This window comes from Dromaius novaehollandiae, chromosome 4, assembly GCF_036370855.1.
Source record: "Dromaius novaehollandiae isolate bDroNov1 chromosome 4, bDroNov1.hap1, whole genome shotgun sequence".
NCBI lineage: Eukaryota > Metazoa > Chordata > Aves > Casuariiformes > Dromaiidae > Dromaius > Dromaius novaehollandiae.
In genome coordinates this window covers 76188954-76208784 of record NC_088101.1, presented here as the reverse complement: position 1 = coordinate 76208784, position 19831 = coordinate 76188954, and the positions used below count along the sequence as shown (strand labels likewise).

General features: G+C 40.3%; 1 protein-coding gene across 11 annotated transcripts in view; it reads left to right on the top strand.

Annotated features, from left to right (window-relative positions):
- ABLIM2 (actin binding LIM protein family member 2) overlaps nucleotides 1-19831 on the top strand; it is a 144984-nt gene that overhangs the window by 45372 nt on the left and 79781 nt on the right. For all 11 annotated transcript variants that reach the window (XM_026121983.2, XM_064511481.1, XM_026121991.2 and 8 more), the window contains exons 3-4: nucleotides 8318-8501; nucleotides 18350-18465. In XM_026121983.2, the coding sequence (XP_025977768.1) occupies nucleotides 8318-8501; nucleotides 18350-18465 (300 nt within the window). The remainder of the gene's footprint in view (nucleotides 1-8317; nucleotides 8502-18349; nucleotides 18466-19831) is intronic.

Genomic DNA, 19831 nt, shown 5'->3' with positions numbered 1-19831 from the left:
CACCCAAAGCATCATTATGAAAAATTAGAAAATATTTAATGTTTTTGCTTTACACATGTTTTTTTTCAAAAAAAGCAAATTATTTTAATTAGTCTGGCAAATAACAGCAGTGTTTTATCAGAAAGGCCAAAGATGATGTTATGTTAGGGAACAATGGTTGAAAGCACATTATTCTGTTTCTTAAATCTCCTTTGCTTCCTTGAAAATTAAAAATGAGCAGATTGATTCCTTAAAACAATAAATTGATACAAAGCACATGAGATTTCCAGTTTTCCTGGAGTTGTTCCGGTAGCCTGGAAGAACCATGTCCATAGTGCCATATGTGCTTATCTCTCTCATCCAGAATACTGCAGGAGAGCTTTTATAGGGCAGTTATGCTGTCTTTAAGTTATTCGGAAGTTCTGCTTTTCAAGAATGAAATTCAAAATGGGAATGTACTTCTAATGCAAAAATTACGAGATATATAGTTCTCATAAATTATTGGAGTTAAGTGGCAGACCATCCAGAGAACTCCCTGAAGTCTCTTTTTTTTTTTAATTAGTGCACCTGAATTTTAAAAGCATTGTGAGTCATAAGGTACCTTATGATATCTTATGTGATATCTGAAGATACCTGAATCTCCAAGGGTTAGTCTGTGCTGAACTGTGTACCCTACAAATTAATTTATGGGTGTTTTACCCAGTCTGGTTTGAAAGCCTGTGTAGCTGTGCAGCACTCTACATCACTTACACCTGTATCAGTGCTACACAAGCATGGTGTGATGTTATAAAATGGATAAGATATACCCCATAGTTCTCCCTGTCTTATCCACTTCCAGAAGATGTTCTTGTATTCCTCTGAAAGAACGTGTTTGCTTTCCCTTGTGTTCCTGTTGGGAGGCCTGGCAGGGGCCAGCACATCTGGCCAAGGCGTCTCTGATGCTGCATACTCCTGCTTTTGTTTGCCATGGGGAGTCACAAAATGACCCATTTGTAGAGATTATAGCTGGTATTTCAGATATTAGAGCCAAAACATTGACAGGTTTGAGTATTCTTGGTTTCACAGACATCTGCCTGGAAAGATTTAGATATAGTCAGGCCTGGCTTAGATGGCTTCAAGGTAATTATACATCAGTGTGAAGTTAACAAGTGAAAGTTGTAGTGGTTTGCCAGGTGATTTCTGTTGTTTCTCAAAGTCATAGTGTCCAGGGGAAATGTTCCAGAAATAATAATGGGCTTTGTGGAGAATGGGTTCTCAAACTGCGTTAATAGTATATGAATACATGCAGTTTAGCTGCCAGAGGAGAATTATGTCAGCAGTGTACTGCCTTTCATTCTTGGGATCTTGGTCAGCCACTGAGATGGGTTCATCTCCGAGATAGATGGAAATATTAAAAATAGACTTAAAGACAGAGTGCTGAGAAAAACTTTTATTTAGCTATTGGGCAAGTGGGGATTTTGTTCACTGTTTATTCCTTAACTACACTATGAATGGGTCTTTGTTCCTTCTTTTATTTTCTGAGACTCTGCTTCTCTCTCCTGTGTTGGATTCATGCCTGGTTGCTTGCCCCGAGCAACAAATGGAGAAAAAAGAAGCTGACTTCATACAAGCGGTTGAAGGTTGATAAGCAAAATGCTTGCGTGTTTGGCAGGCTTAAGGCAAAACGACAAGCAGACTAGTGCATTTTAGTGTTGCAGCCTGCTCCTCCAAGTGTAACATCCCAGGCTGAACCTCTTGGGACACAGTTGATTTTGAGGCCCAGTACACAGCCATAGTATTAATCTATTCTCATTGGGCTCATATGCAATCAAGGCAAATATGGCTGCATTTTATATTTTTACAGTGCAAATGAAAAACTAATGTAATGCGATAGTGGGGCTAGAAACATGCTTCAAATGCAGTTGTTTTTGAGTTTAACTTAAATTTTTAATTAACAATTGCTGCTAGTTATTTTTATGGGTTGTAGGCCTTATGCGATGGTATTATTCATAAAGAATTACAGAGTTATGTTGACTGTAAAATCACACAGCGTCAAATGACAGTTCTCCAGGAGCTGTTACAGATACCAGCCTGGGAGAAAAAGATGCCTTTTTCTAATTAGGTAGAGGAGCCCCTCAGATCTATATGAGATACTCTGCTGTCAGGTAACTGAAAAAGCATATTCATGAGTGCAGCTACTGAGTTATCAGAGAAGCCACCCTGAGGCTCTTGAGATACGGTGCAGATATCTGCCATCTCAAGTCCCACATCACTTCCAAGCACTAGATAGCTTGCTGCCAAAACCATAACAGCAGTCAACACTTGCGTATTCACTACTTAATCGCTAAGAGCTGGTTCAGCATGGGACGTTGCTTTGGCGTACAGGGTGATATCAAGGCAATCAGCTTAGCTGCTCGGTGTTCCTGTCTCTGTTCTCCTGTGCGATGCTTTTAATGTTTCACTAAGATGAACTTCAGTGGTATTTGGAAACCACGTCCAGGTTTTAAATATCCCTTCCTCCAGATACCCGTTTTGGATGACAAGTGTTGGGTAGGAGTGGATCTGTGGCATAACGCTGATTTCCTGTCCTACGGGGGTAACATCTGGTAGTTACTTTCCAGCGTGCTCCCTCCAGTTCCTTCAGGTTTCCGTCCCTGTTTTCTTCTCTCGGGTCGCAGGGCAGGATCGTCCCAGTGGCGCAGGGTCTCTCCGTGCGCCAAAGCCGCAGGCAACGAGGCCGGCGTCTGTCGGGAGAGAGGGCTCGCGGCTCTGTTCCCAGAGCTACTCGTCTCAGCTTTTCATTCGGACTGCTTTTAATGTTCAAGCCAGAGCCTGGCTGGAAGCCCTGTCCTCTGGTCAGCTCGGCATCGAGTTCGGTCATATCGAATGGTCCAGAGTGAAGGACCACGCGAGGGTTGACGGGTCGGTGGTGGCTGCCAGTGCCGACGGCGTGGGAGGCAGGCTGGCGGAGGAGGCTGGTTAGAGCGTGCTGTGCTGAGCAGCAGGGGAGACGTGTTTGCGTTACGGGAATATGGGAAACTAGGGAAAACGTGGATTATAGGAAAAGCTGCTACTTCCTCCACACTGCGAAGTCAGTGGGTGAAGGGGAGGGCATAGCCGCAGAGAGTCTGTCCTGTGCCTCAGATCCGCTCATGAGCTAGATTTGTCTTCATTCATGAGTAAATATAAAGACTTTGAAGAGGGTAGCACCTCAAATAAAGTCACACATGTGGTCTCTATTATGGAGATATGCTGAAGTAAAAGGCGGAGGGAAGGCCAGCAGCCTACCCTGCTCTGCCTTCTGCGCCAAAGAAACAGTAGTGGACTTTTTCCATAGGAGTTTTGCTTATGGCTTATCAGTTTGGAGGAAACTCTAGAAGAGCCAGTTACCACTGACAAGATTAAGGAGCCAAATGTGGCAACAAGATTTAATACAACTGATTTTAAAACCAATTGGGATACTAAGATGCTTAAAACCTGCATTAGCAGTGATACCATTACACCAGATAAAAACGTGTGTGGTGGGTGGCTAAGCCTGTTTGAAAAGTTATCACCCCAGCTTTTGTCAGAGAAGTATCTTACAATGTACCCAACATTTTTGCATCAAAAACCTGTTTTCATTTAAAAGCAATAGTGAAAAAAATATTTTTCTTTAATATGGCACATTTAAAATTGCTTTAACTCAAATCTTTGCAAGCTATGATTGTAGCGGTATAAAAGCAGCTGGCTTTATAACAGAAATATTCAAAAAAATTATCATCCTCTGCCATAAAAATGTTGTACCAAACCACATCAGTAGTCACATTGATGTACATCAGGAGATTTAATTGTCTCGCTGAGCGGAAGAGGTTATCAAATCTCGTAAGAGGAATAAGTATGTTGGCCACTAGTAACAAATCAATTTAGTAGAGACCTAATTGGTTCCAAATGAATTTGTACTATACCAATTTATGTGTCTGTTTATTTCTACTACTGTATTACACAGAAAGTAGTATCATCAATGAAAAAAGAAAGAGCCTCTTTCCTTATTTCTCATGCACTTTCAGTTGTAACCATAGAATTCAAGGACTTGAAAAGTCATGTGTTATCAGACAGCAGTTGAGTAAAAGTGTTTGGGTGTTTTTATTACCATAATGTATATTAAGTGCAGATTTTATGGAGGTGACAGAAGCATCTGCTTAATTAAACAGAAGCGTTGAACAGAAGAATTGTATTTTAAAATGTTGATATTTATATTTTAAAACCTTTATATTTTATGAACAATATTGGGTTTAAGGTATCAAACCCCCAGAAATCAAAAAAAAAGTTTTAGCTCTAATTACATCCAAGCTTATCTCATGCTTGAAGTTTTTTTATGGTTCTGTGGGAGTTCTGTCGTTATCCTTTAAAAAACAGAATGTTTTTAAGATAATGTTTTAAACATATCTTATAATCCATTTTGGATATTGCTCAGACTTCATTCCAAACCTATAGCTGAGGGTGTTTTTTCCATCTTTTTTAATTCTTACTGGGATGTTGTTCCAAAAAACTGTTTCCTGTGATGATTAGAAACCTTGCGATGATTTCCAGTGCTCATTTATTCATGGCCAGGTTTTCCTCACTTGTTCCTGTGAGGGCACTCTCTGGGTTTAGATAGCTCTACCTCTCCTTAACTAGCTCTATTTAAACCTCTGATGTACCTCCAGAGATCAGGCAGTTCTCCAGGGCTTTTTCTGTTAGACTAAGCAAGCCAAGGTCTGCTTGTTTCTTAAAACAGGCTTTCGTTCTTTATGTCATCCTGACAGCCCTTCACACCTGCTCTGGCTTGAATTAATCTTCTGTGAAAATGACCGCACAAGTTAGGCACTGTCTGCTCAGTGAGGTCCCACCAGGTGTACTGTCATTACTGCCTAGCTCTGCGGGACCTACTTTGCCCGGTGCATCCTTCAAAACATTGATGACTTCCAGTGTTCCGTGATAGCCAATATTGACAAGTCTTTCTTTCCTTCTGCCACTCAGAATGGCATTTTTTATTGTTTGTGCTTACGTGTAAGACCTTTCACCTTGTGTCTTTAAGTACCTCCCTTCTCGAGGTATCCAGCTCTCCTTACTCTTCTGATCCCCCTCTACACTGATAATGCCTGTGGATTTGGGGTCATTAACTCACTTCATTGGCCTCGTTCTGCTTTTTTCTGGCAAGAACATTGTTCCTATTTGGAGTTTGCCTTAGTCTTGCTGCACTAGTACCTTCTTTGAGCCTGTACTTCCTCCTTCATCAGAAACCACTGTCACCTTTCCCTTGGCCATTTGTCCTGCTTATAATCTTATCCTGTGAATTTTTCTTAACTATTGTATCTATTGCTCTAGAACTGTGACTAGATAAGAGTTACAACACCTTGTTTATCTAGAAAGTGAGATATCTTATAATAGCTTTTTTCAGGAATAACATCACTGACTATATTGTGGAGCAAGTATGCTGTTAATTTGCTTTTCACCTTCTCATGGTCCACTTCACTTCCTGCAAGATCGTCACCCTGGTGTAGTGTGTAACAAAAGAGGCTGTAAGAACCTATTACTTCTGCATGCAGTTCATTTGCAGTGGACCTCTTAGGACTGTCAGGCTGAATCAGTTAATTTTAATTGAAAAATACAGTAACAGGTATTAGCACAGCTTGTGTAGAAAATAAGCACTAACCTTAAATCTGCTATTCAAATGAGCGTGTCCTCTGCTCGTGTTTGCGAATGCTTTATGGAGCAATTCACATTCCCCCTTATTGAATTTGCCTGTTCTTTGTGTGCAGGGAAGCTGAAGTGTTGGCAATGCGAAGAGGGACTTGATTAGATTATGGCAAGCTGAGCATTTGTTTCTCATTGAGAAGCCTAAATATCTTGTTTATCTGCCTCTCTTTAGGAGAAAAGTTTCACTGAAGTGTCTCCTAAGAAGCCAGGATTAGGTGTTTTTATGCAAACAGCTTTTGGATAATATACAATAAGGCAAGCCCCTTTCGGCAGCTGGGGCGAGGGGAAAGAGCTGCAGAGCAGCTCAGAGGGAACGTAACGGGCTATTAAAGCTTTCTGGACCGTTTCTGACATCCACTTCGTTCTCTAAGTAGCTGAACGGTTACGCCACTGTTCATTCTGTATAATTATGTATAAAATCTGACTTCGTACCTTTTGTCAGAGCATGTCTTTTTATACTGTATTCTTGACTTCACAGTTTTGATGCATATAATAAGCATGACTTTTATATTTTAATTTTGCCCAAAGTGGTTCTTGATGGCTTTCTTCACTTGTGCTGTAATAATTTTTGCCACTACTGGCATAAAGAGATATTCTGTAGGGAAGTAATCCCTCCCTACTTGCTCCAAAACCCCAGTTAGGTCCATCAACTTTCCCTTCTTTGATCCACTCTGCAAGTTTAAACACAACATGATGCATTTTACAACTGCTTTGGCCATCATTAATATCAGCTCAACAAGCAGCTCATTCTCACCTTAAATCCGTAGTTGACTTGGGTTTCTGTCACAGCAATACATACCTAACTGTATTTTTGAAGAGCATGTTCAAAAAGCATACCCTTGCTACAAATTAAAGTGAGCATTTTATTTAATGTTGAGAAAGAAAAAAGTTAATGTAAATATCTTAAGCCTATGAGTTAAGGCATATGAGCAATGTATTACAAGAAAAATCATCTAACCAATGTTTTCCATGAGAAAGCAACGTAATTGGAATTATTTTGGCCTGTAAGAAAGAAAGGTTAATCAATGTCCTGGTTCTTCAGTTCTTTGCCATACACTGACACAGTTTCGGCCTTTTTTTTTTTTTTTTTTTTTTTTTTTTTTTGTCATTTAGTGGTTAGGGGCATCTCAAGGGATCAAGGGAGAAGGGATAGGGATTTAAGTGCCGCCTCAGGGTTTAAAGAAGTCTTTGAGGCCACACGGTGCTCTCTGGCTATTAAGAAAGTTGATAGAGAACGCACGTGATTCTTCCTCTTTGATTGTGGTTTCGGCAGGATCCTGTGCTTTATAAGGATGTTTGTGCTGTATGCGTCATTTTGTGCTTTGAGCATGTCTGCTGGACTCATTTCTCATGAGATGACTGATTTTGGAATTACAAACAGGCTTAGGGAGGCTTTACTTTTAAAAACCCAAGTGCCTGTGGTCTTTCAGGTACCTAAGCAGAAATCTCACTCTTGAATTTTAGACATCTAAGTACCTTTGTGATTTTGGCTCCAAGGCACTAAACTGCTCTGCAGTGCTTTTGTTCATGTAACACAAATTTTATGAGCACTTTTCTGCTTTTCTTCTGCATCCAGCAGCAGAGAGAGTACCCACTTGTCATGTTCATCTGTTTTACCCTGCATTTCAGTCTCGTTTGACTGTAAGCACTGTTTGCTGCTGGAGGTACTTCCTGGACACAAGTCCAGGAGTAGAAGGACATAGTGACAAGTATGATGATGCAACTTAGAATAAAATAATAGTCATTATATTGTAATTGCCATTTTGAATTTCAGTCCTTCTTATAAATCTGATCAAGTCTGAAAGTTCCTAATCAATATGGACAAGGATAATCTGTATCTGTCTACTGCTGTACAACTTCGGCCACACTGTTGGCTTCCTTCCCCCTTTTATAATCTTAAAATACCATCCAGCTCCATGCCTGGTGCAGTGGACATCTCACAAGCCCCTTGTTAATCATCTTTAACCCTTTCCTACAGATGTAACCTTAAAAATATGAAGTGACAGATAGGATTGAAAACTCTGCTTTTGCCAGGAGCAGATGGTTCTGGAGATCCTTCTGATTTGTGCTTGGTGTGTTATGCTTATCGAGTAAACATAGGAGCTATTAAAAAAAAAAAAAAAAAGACAACTTGTAAACTGTCACTGAAGTTTACAGCAGTTCCTGTGTGCATCAGAACTAGTGTTTAGGCAGAGCAGTATTTTAACCACTGTTGTGCCCAGGAGGAATATCGGGCAATTGTAAAGTAATCTGGAGGAGACATTTCTTTATAACATTACTGCTTTAGATTTTGGAGGTTTATATCCTTTATAAGGTTCCTTTAACCTATTAAATATAATTAGGTGTATTGTATGTACTAACCTTGCACTCAATTTCCAAGGAGTTAATTCTGTACTAACAGCCTCTGCACTGAGGTTATATGGAATGAATTCAGACTGTTACTGTACATAGTTCATCACGATGTATTTTACTGTAAAAGCAGCGTTTTTCAGATAGGCAACTGTTCTGTGATCATAAGCCCTTAAATCAAAGTGCTTGATTATTACACTAAGAACTGTATTGATTGCAGTGGAAAAAATCATTGTTACAGAGATGGTTTCCTTCTTTCAGCCTTCTGAGTCTGCCTTTTCTCTTCCTGCAGCTTGTGGATGTGACCTGGCTCAAGGAGGATTTTTTGTGAGACAGGGAGACTACATCTGTACTTTGGACTATCAGAGACTCTATGGCACACGGTGCTTCAGTTGTGATGAATTCATTGAGGGAGAGGTGGTCTCAGCACTCGGCAAAACCTACCACCCAGACTGTTTTGTGTGTGCTGTTTGCAGGTAGGTTTTTTACATGGAGTTGTATTTCATTTAAAAAATAGATTTTGAAAGAAAAGACCAATGCCAGACATTCAAACTCCTAGCACATATATGAAAAAAAAATCTGTTTTCTATTATCTATTCCTTAAAAACTACCGATTTTTTTTTAATTGGATATTCTCAGTATGTCAATTTTTTCAGTTTTTTTCTCTGTCTTATGATATCTTATGCTTCAGTTTTTAAGGTACTTGAGAAACTGTCATTGCCTCCACAGTCAGACAGTTTTGCCCCAAACGCAAATGTTGTCTTATTCTGCTATTTTGTATTTTGTCCACTGAAATTACAAAGACTGCAAATGCCAGCGGCAGAGTGTTCAGACAGCTGAGTGGATACCATACAGACAGACCTAATCTGAAATATCACTGTGCTGCTTCCCAGAAACTGCAGTAATCATTTAAATTGAAGGACAGAGAGGTCCCGGTCTCATAAACACTTACGTATGTGTTGGATTTCGCCAAATGTCACAAGTGCTGTGGAGGTGGCAAGTCAAAACAGCATACAAAATTTTCACCTCTGAGCAACCTGATGGAGTTCAGTGGGATTTTTTTTATGTGTGTATGAGCAAAGCTGAGTCTCAGTGTTGCTGGCAACATTTGCAGACTTTGAAGTAAAAATGGTTGATGTTCATCTGAACTGTATCTTCGTCCGCTGCTGTGGAAGTGAACGAACAAACAAACGAACAAGGATGTTTAAGGCTTTAGGAAGAACCTCTAAGTACACCAGACGTTCAGGAAATACACTGTTACGGGAACAGTTTGCAGTAAATGGAAAAGCTGCAATTATCTTTCTGGCTGAACTTGAAGGTTTAGCAGTAGAAGAAAAGTAACCGCACGTTGGAAGGGAGCAGATAGGCTGCATCGCTGTGCAGGGATGCGGCACTGGCGCACGGAGCTAGCACCAGCTCTGGCTGCTGTGTCCGCCGGTGCCACGGCCAGGGAACAGCACAGTCCAAACCCATCCGTATCCGTGCGGCAGCATGCCGAACCTAATAACCCCGCTCGTGGGGCTTATGAGCTCAGCCGTACTCCTGTGCCGATACAAAAACAGGACTTCATGTTCCAGAACGGCTTTGGCTCCTGACAGGATTTCTGCCGCTTTTATCTTTGTGTAGAAGAGGTGTAGCAATTGCAGAAATAATTAAATAGCCGTGCTAAGGGGAATCCTCTAAGACTAAAAAATCATTGTGTTATTGAATCCTGCCTGTCCAAGTTTTCCCTTGTTTAATAGGAGATTTTTCCTTTTGGATACTGTAAGCAAACATGAAGAGTAAAGATAACAAAGAGGCCTAAAAACTTTTCTTTATTTTTAAACGGGAGATAGAATGACTTAAATGGCTAACTGGGAAGCTCACAAAGTAAATGCTGATGACACAGGCTCTGGCCCTGCAGCCTGTCCCCTTACAGGCTCTTCTGCAAAAGGGCACAGTTAGTTCCTTCTGCTTTTCTTATCACTAGTGCCTTTTGTGAAGTCTTAATCAGCAATTAAGAGAAAAATGAAAACTCATTGTTACTGTTTTCCCACTAAATGTACTCACATCTTCAGCTGCTCCATTAGGATTTAGCGCAGAGTCCATTATTTACCTTTGTGTTGCTCTATTTAGCAACTTGGTACCTAATTTAGGTTTCAGTTTGTATATAACCTATTGCTGTATTTAGCCAGTTCTTTAGCTGATAGTTTGGAGCATTCTGGTACAATTTGACTCATTTCCCTGGGAGTTCAGAACAAGTTTCCATATGATTAAACTGCTCAGTTACCTAACAAGGCAAGCCTCAGTTGCAGTACAGTGCAAATCCGCACTAGAATATGCTGCAAATAATTATGTGTAACAAAGACATGCTAAAGCTGGGTTACGCTTTTAAAATTGAAGTTGTCAATGCAACAATATTTTGCATAAAAATATTCAGTGAGGTTCCTTATCTTTCCTGTGTAATAGCAAATGGCTGCATTAAAAGCCATTCTATTAATGAAGTTTGTAGTTGCTGCTGCCCAAAACTTCGGCAGAAAGACACAAACTTGCTTCCATTGCTTTCCTTAGAAAAGGAAAGTTTTCATCAGAGCCAACTAATGTCCAGCTGGCTAACAAGATTCAATCTGTGTCTCCTGGGGGTTTGTAACACTGGCTTATGGGGTCGCTCAACAGAAGAACTGCTTTAAATCAGCATTGCTTCAACTACCCCAGTCTTTGCAAGCCAAGCATAATTTATATTTCTTATGGGAAAGAGTGTCCTATCCAAACATCATCAGCATTTGTTTTATTCTGAGTGATATCCTCAGCGAAAATGAGGTAGATAGACTGTAAATACATGTGGGTTAGCAGAAAAAGCTTATTTTTTGTTAAAAACAAACAAAAAAGCCTAGAAATAGAGCCAGTTAATTTGTGGGATAGAATGGTAAAGCACTCTACCTTGGCATTTTCTTTGGAGGGAAGAGTCAGGAGTACCATTTGTGTCCTCTTTTTTTATGTATGGGAAGGAACCTTAAATCGTTGACCAAAAGCATACTGTATTAGGCAGCTGGCATTGCCAAGTGCATCTGGCATTGCCTTATAAAACTGGACTTTAATGTGGGCTCTCTGTTAGAAGTCTGACTTTTATTATGAACTTGAAAAGTGATTACCATTAGGACTGATCCTGCACTAATGGAAATGAAGAAAGGCTCTTACCATCTTCAGAGAAAAAGAGTACATTGGCAACAGGGGGCACTTTGCACTCGGGAAAAGGGTCTTCAGAATATTGCAGGATTTTTAAGCACTTTAAATGAGCACTTTTATAATCCACATTTTCCTAGCTGCTGAAGTAACACTTCTAAACTGTTCTTGCATTGAATAGTAAACCAGTGGCAGTTGCAACTCCTTTTTTTCTCATCTTCAGAGAAGAGAAGATTTGAATAGAAACAGGTGGGAAGTGTACATTACTTCAGATGGTAAAATCAGTGAGAGAGTCTAATATGCATACAGCTAGCTAGCGCAGTGGGGAAAAGCCAGTAACGCAGGCCACGTTCCTTTTCTGGGGCTGCCGATATCACTGCTTTTGAATGCCCCATGACTCAACAGCGCAGAGTAGAGCTGTCCTCCCTGTTGCCCTCGGCACTGTGCTGAGAAGCTGCTGACCTCCTCTGTGAGAAACGCGGCACAGCAGTAACCCAGCTCTTCCCTGAGGCATGCCTTGGGGCTCGGACACTATTGCCACGGGCTGCCACAGTTCAAAGAGTGAAAAAAATGAGGTAGCATTCATTTCAGATGTAAAAGACTGATTATTAAAATTATGCCATAACACAGTGTCCTTCCTGTATGATTGTGTCTCTATATCTTGCATTGACCAGTTGGCTCTTAATTAAACAAAGTAAGATTTTTAATTGCATGTTTGCTCTGCTGGCAAAAAGATGGAGGGCTTATGCGCTCCTTCCCCCAGTGCTGTTTATAGCCTGATGTGACTGTTCTCCCCCATTGTGTTTCGTGATGATACTGTCTGAAACTTGGGATGAATAGAAGAATAGCACAGTAGATTCAAAAATGTTGCAGATGAGCTGCTTACTTTGAATTCCCAGGAAAAGGGTAAGCAGTCTTTTTCTTACAGTTTGATTAATTGGAAGGGCTTATGTCCTACAGAGGACTTCCAAAGACGTTTCCTCTGAAAGGGCCCGGTGTTTGTAAAAGGGAGGGGGAAAGAGGGAAAAAAAGTAAGGCTATCTGTATCAAAAGTAAGGCTATCTGTATCAATAGAAGTTGAGTTTTAGTAAAACTGTTCACACAATTCTTATGTGTCCATCAGAGACAGGACCGTATGGCTCACAAAAAATACCTTATGCTGGATGTGAAAGGCCAGCAAACAGAATCTGCCAAAAAGCAATGGGAAATCATACCTATGATGGTAAAAATACTTTGCCTTTTTTACATTGGCATTTTCATGAGAAGTCTTAGCATGATAATAAGAGTTACATAAATGTATTAAGCAATAATGTGAGGCTCATGTAGGGCAGACGGTCTATACAAGGCTGCACTATGCGTAAACTCTAGTTTACATTGGATTTCAGTGGTATTGACGTGCTATGTGTGCACAGGTTATCAAAAGTCTGTGGTTTGGTTTTATGGGTTAATATAACTACTGAAGAGTGAGGAGGTGTTTATTCACCCAGTTGGAGAAAAGTATATAATCACTTTTCCTCTAATGTCAATATTCTTATAACTAAAGAATGGAAAGGTAGAGCATTTTGTGACATAAACAATGAAAAGAGAAGAATGAGTTGGTTCTTGATTAGCTGAGCGATAAATTAGCATATGTGTTCCAGGTTAATAACCAAACAAGTTCACGTTTGTTTTATAGGATTTGGAAATCCAAGTTCTATATTTTACCAGAATTTAGGAAGTTCTTTCTTGAAGAAGTACATTGATAGAAGTTAAACATGTGCCATGTAGAGGTGAATAAAGTTTGGTGTGTGGAGGGGCAAGAGACAGTTACATATTCATCAAGCATTTTTGTGCTGAATCCAGATCTACATCTTCTCTGAATCCACTTTTATTTCTTTTATCTTCAAGAAGGTAATTAAGCAGTTGAATATATAAACTCAGAAAACTGAAAACTGTGTGAAAAAAAATGATGGTTTTAGACATGTGTGTAACCCTGCTATTTCTAGAAAGAAACCTGAAGGCTTTTGTATGGGCATATCTTAAGAAATTAGGGCAATACAGAAAATTAGAAGTTAAAATTCAGTTATTCTGGGAAGCAGCAGTTATGTCAGACTTTTCTTATGTGCTAAACCTTTTTAATTGCTCACTTTCCTTTACTGCTGACTTTTGAAAGCATTTGGCTCCCACTTAAACAGTGCTGGATACTTCTTAGAGAATCTCATTAAGCGGGCTTCTTCATCCGGATGTTGAGGCAGAAATTTTGAAATTGGATTGGGCATTCTTCTTGGCATTTTGTCTTTTAAAGTAAACACATTTATCAATATCTGTTGCTTTCTGAACAAAGCAGTCTTACTATCTTGCTCTTGAAGTTTAAGCACAGAGCAAATCTATAATTGTGAACTTGTGTACGACAGAAAGGATCTCTGGAGGTCATCTTGTCCAAACCCTGGCTCAAAGCAGGTCCAGTTAGAGCACATTGCTGAGGGCCTTGCTCAGAGAAATTTAAATATCTCCAAGGATGGAGATTCCACAAACTCTCTGGGCACCCTGTTTCACTGTTCGAATGCCCTCGTGGTAATTTTTTTTCCTTATATCAAGTTGAAATTTCCCGTGTCGCAGCTTGTGTCTGTTGCCTCTTGTCCTTCCACTTGGTACCTCTGAAGAGAGCGTGGCTCCATCTTCACACACACACAGGCACACCACTGTAGACATAGCTGTAGGCAGCAATAAGATCTCCCTGAGCCTTCTCGTGATTGCATGAATGGAGCTCGCTCAGCCTCTCCACGTGCATCCAGCGCTGCAGCCGCAGCTCTGGGCAGCCCTCCACTAGACTCCCTCCAGCACGGCAGTGTCTGCCTTGTAGTGGGGAGACAAAACTGGATGCACTGCTCCAGATGCAGTCTCTCCAGTGACGAGTAGAGGGAAGGGTCACCTGCCTGGACCTGCTGGCTATACTCTTGCCAGTACAATCTAGGATGTGCCTGGCCTTCTCTACCACGAGGGCACGCTGCTGACTCATGTTCGACTTGCTGTCCACCAGAACCCCTAGATCTTTTTCGGCAAAGCTGCTTCCAGCCAGTCGGCCCCCAGCCTGTACTGCAGCACGGGTTCTTCCTCCCCAGGTGCGGCACTTTGCATTTGCCTGTGCTGAATTTCTTGTGCAGAGCAGATAGCAAGAAACTTCTACCTTGTCTTAAGTCAGGTGTAACATCCTGGGTCAAATTCTGCCCTGTGGACCAGCCTTGAGGGATTTGATTGTACAACATGCAATTTAGATCAGAATTTGATCATTAAGGTCTTCAGGTTACAGTTTGATGTTGCACCTGACCCAGTCTAGCCGCAGGCTGCCACTGAAATTAATACTTCTCCCCTCCCCACATCCCTAACTGTATGTTTCTGTTCATTTTTCTTATACCAAATTGAGCTGACTGTTCAGCCACAGAGGCAGTTCAGCAACTTAAAGAACAGAAGGCCGTCCCTCTTCTCTGAAGAAAATTTACATTTTCTTTTGACCCAGAAAGCTTGAATGACCTGCCCACAGCTGCATGAGCTGATGCATGGTGCAGAGAAGGATGAGACCAAGACCAGACCTTTCCATGTCAGCCTACAGTTACAGTGAACTAGGTTGATGGTCATTTGATGTTTTAGAATATAATTTTGCTGGTCAGCTCCTGTATTGTTGCTGGGTTTACAAATATTCCAAGAAGGTGGATAAAACAAAATTCACAGGTAGATAAATCATAAAGGTGTATTAAAACCCTACAAGTCATTTCAGAGAGCTGCTTTAAACATACTATTAATTTTCATCTTAAAAATAGAACTGTGAAGATCACACTGAATATTTTTAAAAGAATGAGTAGCATCTAGCAATGTTCAGGGGGTAACAAGTTGTGAGATGTCATTATATTCAAAGGCAGATACTCTGGTTCTTAACCTGCAATGCTATATATAATCCTGCTCACAAGTTAAAGAGCTCAGAAAGTGAAACCTTGTTAATTGACTGTTACCACCTTCTGTTGTGCCTTCACTCTTGCTGGCTTCAAAATCCATGAACCCGGCTGCTTGTGAAAGAGATAAGTCAAATGTTGCAGAAATACTGGCAAATGCATTGTGTATGAGTTTTGGATTCCCAATCAATGAGATAGTGAAGCATGTGCCAAGACTTAATTAGGCGTTTTGGAGCCTGGACCATGCTGAAAACTTCCAAGGAGAACTTCCCTGTTTCTCTAGAACAAGAAGTGTTTTGCAGACATGGAAAACTTAATAGAGAAGTGAAATTATTGCCCCCTCCTTCCTTAATGAAAGGGCACAGTGATCATTAAACTTTCAGAAAATAAACCAAATAAGATATGTTTGTGAGATATTAAAGCACTGCCTCAGCTTCCTCACCCCAAAATCAGGCCCTGCAGATGTTACGCTGCCTGGGAACATCTGCGTATTTTGTAGGTGTCATCTATCTGTCTCTGTATGTGTGCCATAGGAGGTCAGTTACCTTATTCCTCTCTTCTCCTACTTTTAACTATATAAATTTTTTCAAATTACCTAATGGATAACATAGTCAAGCTAAGTCAAAGCAATCTGTACCTACTTGTATTTAGTTTGATGTTTGCTGCAGCTGTTTCAGATGGACTTACCCGTTCAAGAGTTCATTTGGATTTTTTTAACAAAATTATTAAGTCAACAAAATATATAACTTTCCCTCTCACTACTCATCCTAATATAATAAATACTATAATGCGCCGTACTCCCGGTCAATGCAGTTAATTATTCATGGCTTCCAGCATTTTAGTATTTCTGGCATTATTAATTGAGAAAAAACCTGCCCTTTTGCTCACACATCTCAGGAGACAGCCAATTTGGGTAGCTAGCTGATTTCCAGCCCCATTCCCCATAACGAGCATGGCAAACTCTGAACTGCCCAGGGAAAGGCAACCGCATGCAAGAACGAAAGGTTTCAAGGTAGCAGTGTGGTGGCATAGTTGCATGATTGTATCTAGGGAGCAGGTGACTGTTTTTTTGTGGGCATAATTTGGAGCAGATTATCGGGGGTCATCATAAATCTATGAGTATCTGTAAGTCAAGGCAGGGTATCTTCCTAAAAACATGGAGGAGCTCGGTTACCGGTTCTCGTCTCAGTTCTGGAGGTGTTAAAGTTGTTTGGCTTGTGCTTTTCTAGGTGGATCCATGCTGCTGAATTCTAGACTTGATTTTACAATATTTTGTTAAAATGAAAACATGATCAAATAATGTCTTTCACATTGACAGTAGAAAACTAGGACGACATTTGAATTATATCACTCTGTTGAGGCAGTTTTTGCTAATTAGTCATCAATTTTCATTATCTATGTAAAAGTATGTCATATTTAGTAGTTTTTACGCTAATGAATGCATGTTCATGAAACCCGTTTATTATTCCATATACTGGTAGGCTCTGTGACTTGAAGCAGCATAAAAACCCGTTGCGAGTACCAGTTACCACCTGCAAAGAGACGTTTTTTCCTTTCTGCATAACACTGGTGTTTGCTGTGCTGGGCTGCTGAAAGCCAGGGCAGAGGCGTTCCCGCGCGAGCAGCGCGGCTCCGTGGCATCCCAGTGGCTACGCTAGTGGCAGCGCTTCTGGGTGCAGTATCAGGTTATTTGGTGAAATTCGTGCTAGAAAATCCTCTCCAAAACGGGTGGACTTTTAAGCCTCCTGGATCCATGCTCATAGAGTTCGGGCCTGTTTGTGCTGGAAGCACCCATGGAGCATTTAGTTGTGGCAAAGAGCAAGACAACTTTAAGGCTATTTCCAAAGAATATTTTTTTTCCTTAGCTTAAATTTAGGTAAGTAAGCAGCAAACAAGTATTCAGAGTATTGTGTCACTAGTGAAGAAAAAAAATGGTGAAAAGCAGAATTCACTATCAGATTTCCAAAGACAAAATAGTGTTTGAACTACATGTGTCCTCATAATTTTTGAAGTATTGCCTATGGTCCAAAAATGGATAACACTGTTGAAGTGTTTTAAAACCATTTAGCTGGTTTAAAATAGATTTTAGTGCCAGTATTGAAGAACACTGAACAACATTACTTCTGTTCTGTTTTTAAGTAATTTTCTTTAGCAACTTTTGGGATAGACCATGAATGTAGCATAAGCCACCCTAAAGCTGGTTTAGGGAGCAAAATAATGTATATGCTTAGCAAGAAGTATCTAGGCAGTTTTTATATAAAAGATAACCTCTCATTTAGCATGATTTGATAACATTTTGGGTGGAATGTCATGCAGTTTTAATGAAACACTAATGAAATAATCCGGTCAGCTGGAATTCACAAGGCAGAAGGCCTGCATTATGTTTGTGCCCCGCTTAAGCCATATTTTGATAGCTTGCTTGGGATTTATTTTGACACGAGCTTTGGGTGGAGTGAAATGTGTTTCTAAATCCTCACCATCCTTTGCTGCATTATAAAGTGATTTGTCCATCTGGTCTTTTCAGAAAGAGAAAAAACCTCAGCAGTTTCTGTGCCTGGACAGCAAAGCTCATGGGGAAAAGCTTTCTGTTTTAGAGAAGTTGATAAAAAGGAAGGATTTAATGAAGTGTAAGGAGAGCCGTTGAGTAGAACAAGCAACTAATGTAGATGCTTTCATTTTTATAACTGGGATATATTTTCTCCTACAAGCGTTCACAGACATTTGTTTTCTGAGCAAATAGATTAAGAGAAGGACTTTGATATGATCACAGCTAGGAGGATCAAGTCCTGATCACAGTTGTATTTTCAAAAGGCTTTTTAATTAAGAGAAGTCATGCACTCATGCAGCATTCTAACAATGTAAAAGCAATTAAATTTGCCTGTACTTATTATTCCCTGTAATTCCAATTTCATTGTAATTAATTGATCCCGTTCATGATCCACCATTACTGACATGACATTTCTTGGAAACAGAAAGATTTTGACATGAGCATTAAGTGTAATTTTGTACCTTTAGTTTATTTTCCTGTGTCACTTTAACATCTACATTTGCAATATCCTGTTTGATATGTCCCTTCGATACTTTAGCCTCCAGTACGACTGAAAAATGGTGAATGAGAACTGAGCGAGTAGAAAAAAAGAAACCAGAATAATAACTGGTTCCTTTATGGGAACGATATTTCATTTCAATAAAGACGTGGGAGTGTGACCTGTGGGCTTTTGTTTCCTCTGTTGCAGGTTGCCTTTTCCCGCAGGCGACAGGGTGACTTTTAATGGCAAAGAGTGCATCTGCCAGAAATGCTCCCTGCCCGCTTCTGGTAGCAGCGGCACTTTCCCAGTACAGAACTTGCGAAGTAAGTAAGGTTTTTTGCTCTTTTCTGTTGTTATTTTTTAACCTGCACAGGTTTAAAGAGCAAAATTTACACCAATATGTGTGACGAGAGCCTTTACTACTGTGCTGCGTAAATGCAGTCAAGAAGTCAAGGCAACACAATCATGTGAAAAAATATATGGCAGTTTTCCAATAAGTCTGATATTAAAAAGAAACAAAGTGGTGCCCTTACGGAGTTAACAATACGCAGAAACGCACGGAACATTTGATTAAAACTAGTGTAAAACAAAATGCAGAAAAGGTGTGATGCAGATGTTAATATTTTTGAGGATTTAGTCCAACTCCAGCTAAAATAAAATCCAACACAAGATTTTTATCATTTGTATGTGTTCCAGGATTGATTCCGAAGCTGTCAGTGACATGGTTACACATCTAAACACTTTATGGGGGGTTGATATATGCAGACTGACCCAAGGGACTTTTGCATTGACTGCAGTAGTAAGGATCTACTATCAGAAGATACAAACCTAACAGAGTTGGAGAACAGTCCTTTCATACTATACTTTTTGCAGCAAAAGAGATGTCTCATAGAGTTGCATTGTTCCTCTCGGTTCTCTTTATTTGGTACTATGTCGATTTGTTCATGAGAAGCTGCCACACTACAACATTCAACCGCTGCCTTTTTGAAAAAGCAACTAAACAGCAACAGCACTGTAATTAAACAGCGAAGACAGAAGAAAGACCTTTTATTTTTAATGACTATCACATCACATCAAGCTGCATTTAATGTGACTGAGGAGGGACCACATAAATTGCGTTATCTTTATATAGAGAGAATACAGCCCACTCCAGGGAGAAATCTCTCTCTTTTTCTTTTTTCTTTTTTCTTTCCTCTCCTCTCTGTGGAAGTCTTCACCATCTCCTTTCTTCAGTTTGTCAGCAAAGGTTGCTGTGTGAATGTGGTGAGAGACACTGTGCTGATTCCCCTCTTGCTGTTCTCTTCGAGTAGGTGATGGCCCTCTCTTTTAGGTGCTTTCTCTTGTCACACACTCCACCGGTGGATCATCCTAAGCCATGAGTCTAATCCATCTTGGGTGGCTGCATTTGCAGATCAGTACCTTAATAGCCTATCATCTCTATGTATCCTTTCCTCATGGGAGAATCGACCTTGACTTTAATGGAAATTATTTGCCTGCTTGAGTACTGACAGAAGTAGTTCATTTAATTACCTGGTTATCTGTGATAGAGAATCCTTTAAATGTACTTACTTTTGCCGAATGCACAACCCTGTCCCCGTAAGGATACAGTTGATAAAAAGGTAGCCCTTTACCTAGCCACCACCGCCTTCGAGGGGCCTCGCACACCTGACCCTACTGGGCTCCGAGGTG